Raw genomic sequence first — 10,000 nt, forward strand, 5'->3', positions numbered from 1 at the left:
GTAGGCCTAGTAATTGCCCTTTGTGACAAAGCACAATTTCTGTGTACATTAATACACTAATCTCACAGTGGGCATGGTATGTACGTACATGCCATCTCTGGAAGCATTGGGTTAATTTTGAAAAGCCTCTGGTCATCCATACTGTAGACTTACGTCTCTAATAAAACCTCAAATTATACTTTTAAGCTATATTGCTTTTACATCAGACGAAAAATATTTAATGCAAACCTACAGAATTTCTCTATCCTAATCAGTCACCCTGAACAGGTGCAAACCTATACACATGTATCTGTATTATTTTCATAGATATATTCAGTAGAGAATACCTATCATCTTTGAAGCATAGAAGATACTAACAGTTTGAGAACAGGACATAATACAGTCATTAATTTGCCTCTCCTCATTCTCTCCTAACTATTCCTTTTATATCCCTCTATTCTCTGGTCCTCGTCAAAATTTGCCTACAGTCCTTTCCAGATAGGCATAAGTTACCTGTGCTCACTGAGAGTGTCCTCCATTTGAGGAAAAGAAAGGAGGAGATTGAGAGGGGGCGGTAATATTGGACAAGCACTGTACTACCTATATGTTATGTTTAAAAGGATATCTGGTAAGGACTGTCAAAAAAAATTGCTTTATTTGGATGCAATATTGAACTTATTTTACTGGATGTTCATCAAAATATATCTACCATTTCCACATTTTTCCTGTCTATATTTATGAGAAGGCACTACACACATACACACGTGCTTGCACGCACCTATGCACGCACGCAAATATCTGGCATCCATCTTTCAGATAACTTACAATAAAATCATTTAAAAAATACCAGATAAGACATCTGAAGATTTCTTATAAATATTTTCACAAATCAAAAATAGCTCATTTGACTATAATAATAATAGAAAGTGTTCTGTAGCAACCTGAAATAGTGCCCAGAGAATGTGCCATACTTGCCATACCTTATGTATGTCAATGATTCTGATATCAATATCATAATAATATTTCATACAAGTCATTCCAATAACCCAAGAACTAGAACTGCAATACCACTAAAATAAAAATTACATTCTTTTCCATTCACTCTAAGGTGCCGAGTACATCCTTCCCTTCATCTCAGAATTATTCCCTTTCAAACTAAAGATGCAAATTCATATTTGGCTAACATAAATAAAGACTCTAACCAGACTGGAAAAAGATATGAAGAACTCAGACAGATACCCATAACCATACATACAGTTGTACTGCATCACAAATATATGCGTGGCCATATAAGTGAAAATGTGCGAGTGTGAGAAAAAGTATGATTTATGGCTGAAGGTGGATATAACCACATCCAACCTTAGTCATATACTTTTCAAACAAAGGAATACAAACTGAACCCAAACCACGAGTCACCTAGTAGTATTTTTACAACTCTAAGTAGATATTAATACTTTCCTGCAAGAATTGAATAGCAATAGTGATAATAGTGGAACACAGTTACATGACCACACACAACAATTTTCTTTGATTACCAGACCAATCACCAAAATGTAAAGGAATAAGTTCAAGAAATATAGCATTCATGATAACGAAGAAACAACTTGGTTTATCATTCACACTCTTAACTAAACACATACACACAGATGTATAGGACTTGCTTCTGGTTTTGACTTTTGTAATTGTAAGTGCAACCAAAAGCCAGAAAATAACTACTGTAAAAGGAACTGAAAACTAAGGAATTTTTTGAGTAAGGAATATTTTAATAAAATCAAAATTGAGAAAAGAGTGGGGGTAAAACCTAAGTGTTTCCAGTAATATGCATATTCAAAAATCCCAAACCCAGACTTTGTTTTTTTCTTAAGTAAATGCCACACAATGAAATGATAAAAGCTTCACCTACCCTTTAAAAATGCCCAAATGATACTCTGGTAAGAATGTATAGCACGGTTCTTTAAGTCCAGAATCACAGAGAATTACTTACATGAAGGACAATACAGCACTGAATGAAGTCATCAAAGTACACTCCACCTCTTCCAGTTCTGTCAAAACGTTGCATGAGGACATCATAGAACTTCTCTGAAAACCTAAAAATACATATGAAAATACATTAGCATACAACAGTGGATCTTTTAATGCATTTTGCTAATGAAATAATAACAAATAATATATTTTTACACTTAACAAATTATTTCAACTTGAGGTAATGTATCAAGAAAAATGTCCTAAACAGATACAATAGCAAGTAGCTTTAAGCTGTCACAAAATAAAATGCGTAGTTGTTATTTAATTTTCCCTAGATTTTCCCTTTTTACACTAAAATCACGTATCTAATATGCGAAGATGACATTATTATTACGTATTTCCACTCACCTGTAGCCAAATGTAGTAATAGCAGTTTTTAGTTCATCTTTACTGATGTTGCCAGAACCATCTCGATCAAATGATCTAAAGCACTGCTGCCAATCTGTTACATACTTCCAGACAGCTCCAAATTCATCAAAGTTGATTGTTCCAGACCCTCTTTTGTCAAACATTCCTGAAGATACATAGAAATGTATTAAATATATCCATATTACAAAAACTATTCACAATGTTTCAATAATATTTCTGGTATCTTAACTATAAAACTACAAAGATACTGACCAATCATAAGCTTAATTGTTTCTGGATTAAATGGTGTGAAATTGCCATTTGAAAGAGCAGACTGTAATTCTCTTGCATCAATGGCCCCACTGCGGTCTTTGTCCACCCTAAAAGAAGAAAATATAAAATATAAAATTATAAATAAATAAATAAATAAAATAACAGAAAAGAAAATGTTAATGTCACTGCCAAAGTTGTATCAATATATCACTATAAAATTGAGATAAAGGATTTTACAAAATGTAAATAATCAAGCCTGATCTTTATCATTCTACTGAAATAAATATACAGAACAAAAAACATTATGTTTTTGCATAGACGAGGATCAAACCAGTTGGCTAACAAAACATGGTGTGCATCCCTCACTTAACAATCAAACATTACATTTTATGGCATTCATTTGAAGCATACTGATTTGCAATTAGGTTTCTAAAAAAATGGGGCTGGGAATAAAATTGTCTACTGGTTGGTACTACATTTTTATATCAAATTCCCCAAAATCTAAAAATTATAAAGAGGAACCTATACACAAAAATTGAAATCTATATTCTAATACAGAGTTCATTTTACTTACTGTTGGAAGACAGTCACGAGAAAATTCCTGTCTGGCATACCTGAAGCCATCTTGAAGTTACTGTGTGTTTCTCACAAAATATCTGCAAAAAAGTTGGATTGTTAATACCACATCCTTGATCAGAAAAAATAGACCCTAAATAATGGTGGTCATGATTCTATTGGGCTAAAGCAGTGAGAAACCAACAAATGCTCTTCCTTGAACTGTGAGCAAGAATCACATCATATCTGGAGAGACTTTGTCTCCAGTGACGTGAATTATTGATGACCCCTCACAAATGGAAAATTATCACAAGTGAATAATAATTTGGTAAACAATTCTAGTCTTTTTTGTGGTTAATTGTAAATAAACAAAAGTAGGTCCTTAACCCTTTCTTTATCTTACTAAAACTTACATAAGATAACAGTCGCACAAGAAAGATGAAAATGGTTAGGAAAAAGTGACTAAAATGAGTAATCAATATAATGAATGGTTAGAGAAACTACATATGAAAATTTTTAAATAAAAAACAAGATTGCACCAATTTTAAAGTAGGAAAATATGTAAATTTCATTACTGGAATCCAGATACACAAAAAAGTGACAAAATTGTGAAGGAACTTTTGTAGACTAATACTAAATTCATAAAGTCTGTTAATCTTTACAGTTTGGACACACTAAGCTAGGGCAAATAGACAATGCTCTTGTAGAGGACAAATGATGAAGTCGTTGGTACAAGACTAAATCTACAGACATGAATAGCCATGCCAGGTTGGGAACCCATGCAATAGACTGACAAAATCTATAAGAGTTTTCGTCTATGAAATGATATCATATATATAATATACTTGAGGAGTTTGACTATTATTGCACTCTCGACTTATAATCACAAATGAACCTACTACATCCCTTACTGTGTTAATATTCTGTAAGTTTCAACCACTCAACAGTACAAATTAAAAATGAGAACAGAAAATTGTAATTGTCTATTTCTTAATCTGAATTTTTCTTTCAAAATAAATTTAAAAATTACTGTCTTTAAAATACAAGGAAGAGGAGCATCATACACATCTAAAAAATAATATCTAGATACTCAGCTTATGAACAAAAATAGAAGCTCAGCAGAACTTAGGGAAAGTTAGTCATCTTACTAAGCCTAATTCTTGGACCTTCCTTCACAATGCACCCAATATTTAGACAAACACACTAAGAAACTAATTAACACTTGGAAATTATTTAGAACCAAACTCACAGGACTAATTGCCGTGTTAATCTACTAGTACATGCATAAAACCAAATAAATCTCAATACTCTTCATAGCCTGAACCAGGAAAAAATTGGGTCATGCTATCAAACAATTTGACCAAATTCACATAGTTCTCATGTTCCTCTTATTTAATTCTCACACTATCAATGCTTCTAACACCTGCGGATTTCCTTTCACTGCTCTCCGAGTTCTATCATCCCCACCTGCCTCTCCTTTTGAGAAGAAATCTCTGCTCTCGACTCACTGAGCTCCTTTTCAAGTGGGAAGCAAGGCCTGCCTTTCTCACGTAGCTAAATCCACGGAGACACCATTAACATCATTAATTTCTCACACAAAATAGAAACCATGTTTTCATCTTTTCTTTCGAGTTACTAACTATCTCACCTGTGCTCTTGCCACTATACGAAAGGTGTCTATATCCCTCTTCCTTACAACTCACAACCACATGACACCGTCAACGTTTGGGTAATGATGTCATAAACCCGAATATATTTATGACTCATGACTTCCACAAGGGGAGAAAACTTTATATTTTAGCGATACAAAGAAGCTCTCATATAACTCTTGTATGTAAGACGGTTCAGAAACTCATAACCACTCTGAACTGCAGTTTGTACAGTAAAACATGGAAAGAATAAAGTATATCAACGAAAAATTGCGAAACATCTCTATTACACACGTTACGAAAAAGGCAGCTCGACGTGTCTTTTCCGTCTCCTCACACATTCGCAACAAGAATATCTGTTACTGCACATATATTTCATTCTTATTACAGCATTTCGTATCAGACAGCAACAAGTATTTTGCTGTTGACAGGAAAGCGCAAGTGGAAACATAACATGGAGAAGATTATATAGAACAAGTAATATGAATTTCTTAGACAAACCGTGCCACACCCCTAAGCACACGGTATACAGTGATAACATACTTGGCAGTGGTTTGGTAACTATGGGCTTATCTTAGGTTCCTGTGGCCAAAGACTATTAATAAGACGGGAAAGTTCAAGAAAAGGGTGAAATAATACTAACTGGGACCTTAAAGTAGTCCATGACGTCATAACGTCGTCCGATTAAAAGATGGCGTTACCATCGCTCGTCCATGACGTCATGTGTTTCCATTGGGAAAACAAGTGCCAGCGGCAGACGAACCCTCGAGCGCGCAGTTCATGATGGGTGGAAAATCACATCCATGTGCTATCTGTCAAAGGCGGAAAGATTCACATCCTCTCCATCATTTTCATAGGTTTCCAAAGGACAAAGACAGGTAATTTACATAATTATTGTGTTGTTAAGTGTTGCCAAGTGATATATTGCAGAAAATTAAATATTAAGAAATTCTAACAACAAGCTACAGCTCCCGTATGACAGATTTCAGGTGTCTTTTGTGGCTAAATGCTTTAAATATTCCAAGGCTCAACGAAAAAGGCCACACTCATCTTAATAGGAGCTTTCGTGTGTGCAGTCACCATTTCTCTGCATCTCAATATTGCAGCGCCTCCCCACCTAAGTTATTAAGCACTGCACGGCCTGACCAAAATCTTGGAAGGTAACACAAATCAAATCAAACAATTATTTTCATGTACTGGTATGGTTAACTAGTGATTTATGTTATATTAATGTATCATTATATTTGAGCATTATAGTTTATGGGGTCAAAAAGTAACCAAGAGGACCGCACTATGGTATTGAAAATATGAGTATAATATTGAGTAATATCTACATTCATTGGTGTTAAATTTATCTTGAAAAAAATAGAGATAAAGTCACAGATACAGAATATATATAGTGGAAATTAGCCTCCAGAGACTTTCCCGAAATATGAGGTGGATGGAATATCCTACAGCATACCTAGTTATGGCCTTTCTTTGTTTCCCTAAAAACCTGATTACCGAAGATTGTAATTTGGAATTGGGGACTTAGTCTGAGATGAGTGTGGAGTGCGGCAATTTCAGTAACTTTTACCGTTTATGGTTGGTAGATACAATTTTCTAAACTTAAAAAGCAGTAATTTTATAATCTATTTGGTTTCAGGAATTAGTTCAGTGGGAGAGCCTGTCCAGTCTGAAATCTCAAATGAGTATAAATTAGATGGTATGTTATTTTATTGTTATACTGTGACATAATGAGTAAAATGAGAATATGATGTGCATTATATTAATAATTGATAAATGTTAGTGAATTAACATAATACAGTACATTCATGTGTTTACATTTATTTGTGATTAATGAGTCTCAAATATTTGTATCTATTCTTTTGTTACCAAATCCCCAAGTATTACTTAAAACTTTAGAAGAGGTATCTAAGAGAAATAGGCCCTAACACCTCTTAATGAAAGGGCTGATAAAAGGCCTTAAATTCCTAGCCAAAACAGGCACTGTGTCCACCCAATATGGAAATGGTATTAATAGTGAGACATTAATTTTAAAAAGTTGAACATTTTCTAGTTCTTACCATATATTGGTGCCAAATACTATATTTATTTACACATTTTATTTATTTATGATGTTGCCATTGATATCTGCAAAATATGATGCATATCATTGTGTGCAATTTGTACTCATGATTATCATACAAAATTATCCATGTCTTTTCTCAGAATATATCTTAGCCTAAAAACGTACAGGACTGAAAATTTTGTACTTTTAAGTTCAGTATCATAGAATATATGTTATTGTAGTACAAGTTTTGCTTGTGGTTAATGTGTGAGCATACAGCGATGGTAGGATTATTGGCTTCAACTTGGTCCTCCTTCAGAAAGATCTTGTTTGAAGGCATTGAGTAAATAGCTCATTTGATTGTTAGATTGAATTTGGGGGCTTCAGTTACTCTCAACTATTACTGTAAATAATGTTGTGACAAGAATGTCCATAACCTTTAATAATTATAATTTTACTAATAGTATTTATTATCAAAATGTGATGAACAACTTACCTTTTCCAGGACATTGCAATATTGACTGTGAAAAGGTAGAAGGATTGTCTACACTGCTGGCAAATCTTGAGAATGTAGACCTTGAGTTTGGTTAGTAATTTATATGTATAATTTGTGTGATGTATTTATATGTATAATTTGTGTGATGTATTTATATTGTTATTATTTGTATATAAATTTACTTACTGCCCTTTTACTTATAGGTAAAATAGAAGAATCATCCGACCATAGAGCTGGCATCAGAATGTTTAACAATTCCATGGACCATGATTTTGATAATAAGTTTTATACATAGATTCTTAAAAGAAATTACTTCTAGTAGCATTGAATACCCCATACCATCTTGTATAGATAACTATGTGCTTATTCCATATGATTTAATATTTTTTGTTTACATTGCATAGATAGGCCTACTCTTAACAAAAAGAATGCTTTGGAAAGCTGTACTATAAGATACATTATGCAGGCTGCTTTGACTGGTATGTACTAATGCTTGATCACTTTATTAATATTTTTTAATAATTTATTTATAGCATAAATCTTAGCTTTTATAATGAAATGCCTTTGCAGATGAAAGCAGTCTGCCTATGCCTGCTGATGTTCTTCCTGCAAGCAGTCTTTCAAATGAAAATGAGTCTGTCATTTTGCTGAATGAGCCAGATGTCTTGGATGGAGTTTTACCACAGATTATATGAATATATATATATATATAAAATTTGTTTCTATTATCATAAATGATACATTTTACACTATATTACCTTTGCAGATGAAAGCAACCTGGCTGCAATTGATATATTTCCTACAAGCACACACATTCACGTAGTGTACACACACACACACACACACACACACACACACACACACACACACACACACACACACACACACACACACACACACACACACACACACACACACACACACACTAGGCTTGGCTTGGCTTGGCTTGGCTTGGCTTCAAGTTAAGGAGACAGTACTTAAGTAGATGTGCATTTTTAAAGGTTTTCAGTTAGTAGAGAAATATTCAGTTGCAGAAATCCAATTCCTTTTGTATAAAAAGAAAAAAATCTAGATAGAATGAGGTTCAAAAGATTTAAGTTCAAATCATCTTTTATTTTTTTACATGGAGCAAACCTAGTTCAGGTTAAATTAATTATATTTAGGACTATAATGGATTGAAATTACTATATTTTACATGAAAAATTCATTTAAACTAGACTGCCTATGTTTGTGATATTAGCAAAAATGTAAATTACAATAGAATCATGTAAACATTCATATGGCATATAACTATATAGACAGCATTTCACAATATTTGAAAGTACAAGCACAAATACATCAATCTCTAGAATCTCAATTGTATAAGTACTCTGATTTTTTATACTAAAGTACAAATACTTGGATCCAAACCTGGTTAATACATATGCATATACTTTTTCTACTTAGAAATGTGTAATTGCTCAATTATTGAGGTATTCATTTGAATTGTTGTATAAAGAAATCAATGTCTTGTGCAATGATATGACCATTTATAGTTTAGTTTATGCTTTAAGATATCACTATGCATGCCATAAAAATAGATTATATTAAATATCCTGTTTTTTAAGCATTTTTTGCTATATTTCAGCAAATGCAAGCATACATCAGTCACCATGTTCACAAAAGATTAAAACCAAAAACAAAATAATTCAAAATTTAAGGGTGAGAGCTCATAGGTTGTTAAAGAAATATAATAATCTTCAAAACAGATTATTGTGGAAAGATATACAAATCAATTTTAAAATAGATTATCTTTTAACCAGGAAATTGAATCAAGACTGTTTAGAATTTTTTTTTGGTTGTGTTAGAAATGTTTGTGGGAATAATGATTCCCCTGACACAAAATCTTTTGTTTCTGCTGTAAAGAACATAACAGCCAATCATTGAATTCAACAGTCATCCAATGGAAATTGTGTAGAAGATACAACACCAATGTTATCACATATTAATCTTTCCAATTTGAAGGAGAAGGCATTCATAAAAGAAGTCAGTATTTCAAGTAATTCTCTTGATTATATCATTGACAGAGATTCTGCATAAGTAGAGGCAAGTATCTCGAGTAGCCTAGAACATTTGCAAACCCTTCATTTATCATCACATTCTACTAATATAGCAACATATTTTTCTTCATTTGTTCCTTATAATGATGCCGCAACTACTTCCACATCTGAAATGTCACCCATGCCATATCCCGATTTAATTGAAAATGCTGCTGCATATATTGTTAGTTACATATGCCATAAAGTAATAAAAAGCCATAAGTGTGACAATTGCAGACAGCAGATAATTCAGTCTCCTAAAGATAATTCTGATAACACTGATATATTTTTCAATGCCAAAGCTCTTGATGAATATAAATATTTAACTTTTCCTAAACTTGAAATTATTGATACAGTAACAGATTTCGAAAAAACGTTTATGTCAAAAATTAATGATTATATGTATAAAGATAAATTAAAATATAATTTAGCAATAGAATTAAACAAAATTCAATTTGGTTTTAATCTTTGTAGTGGAGTACAAGACAAATTCATAAATATTTTCCTCACCATGAGAATTCACCATCACATTAAAATATTTAACAGA

At 32.7% G+C, this 10,000-nt stretch overlaps 1 protein-coding gene and 1 long non-coding RNA gene across 9 annotated transcripts in view; one reads left to right on the plus strand and one right to left on the minus strand.

Annotated features, from left to right (window-relative positions):
• Positions 1-5,419, minus strand: part of LOC125037778 (programmed cell death protein 6-like) — a 12,754-nt gene extending 7,335 nt beyond the window's left edge. The window contains exons 1-5 of one of the 6 annotated variants that reach the window (XM_047630984.1): positions 5,373-5,419; positions 3,200-3,281; positions 2,626-2,732; positions 2,353-2,518; positions 1,964-2,066 (exon numbers count right to left, since the gene is read on the minus strand). In XM_047630984.1, the coding sequence (XP_047486940.1) occupies positions 1,964-2,066; positions 2,353-2,518; positions 2,626-2,732; positions 3,200-3,249 (426 nt within the window). In that variant the 5' untranslated portion in view covers positions 3,250-3,281; positions 5,373-5,419. Of the gene's footprint in view, positions 1-1,963; positions 2,067-2,352; positions 2,519-2,625; positions 2,733-3,199; positions 3,282-4,647; positions 4,777-4,828; positions 4,977-5,123; positions 5,200-5,330 lie in introns of those variants that run through there. The other 5 variants (XM_047630983.1, XM_047630985.1, XM_047630986.1 and 2 more) reach the window with 5 other exon arrangements.
• Positions 5,420-5,473: 54 nt separating this feature from the next.
• The window catches only part of LOC125037780, a 5,127-nt gene continuing 600 nt past the window's right edge, over positions 5,474-10,000 (plus strand). Inside the window, exons 1-5 of one of the 3 annotated variants that reach the window (XR_007116005.1) lie at positions 5,474-5,707; positions 5,812-5,989; positions 6,475-6,534; positions 7,385-7,854; positions 7,946-10,000. The exon at positions 7,946-10,000 is cut by the window's right edge and continues 600 nt beyond it. This is a non-coding gene — a long non-coding RNA (uncharacterized LOC125037780). Of the gene's footprint in view, positions 5,708-5,811; positions 5,990-6,474; positions 6,535-7,384 lie in introns of all 3 variants that reach the window. The other 2 variants (XR_007116004.1, XR_007116003.1) reach the window with 2 other exon arrangements.

This window comes from Penaeus chinensis, chromosome 24 (genome assembly GCF_019202785.1).
Source record: "Penaeus chinensis breed Huanghai No. 1 chromosome 24, ASM1920278v2, whole genome shotgun sequence".
Taxonomy (NCBI): Eukaryota; Metazoa; Arthropoda; class Malacostraca; order Decapoda; family Penaeidae; genus Penaeus; species Penaeus chinensis.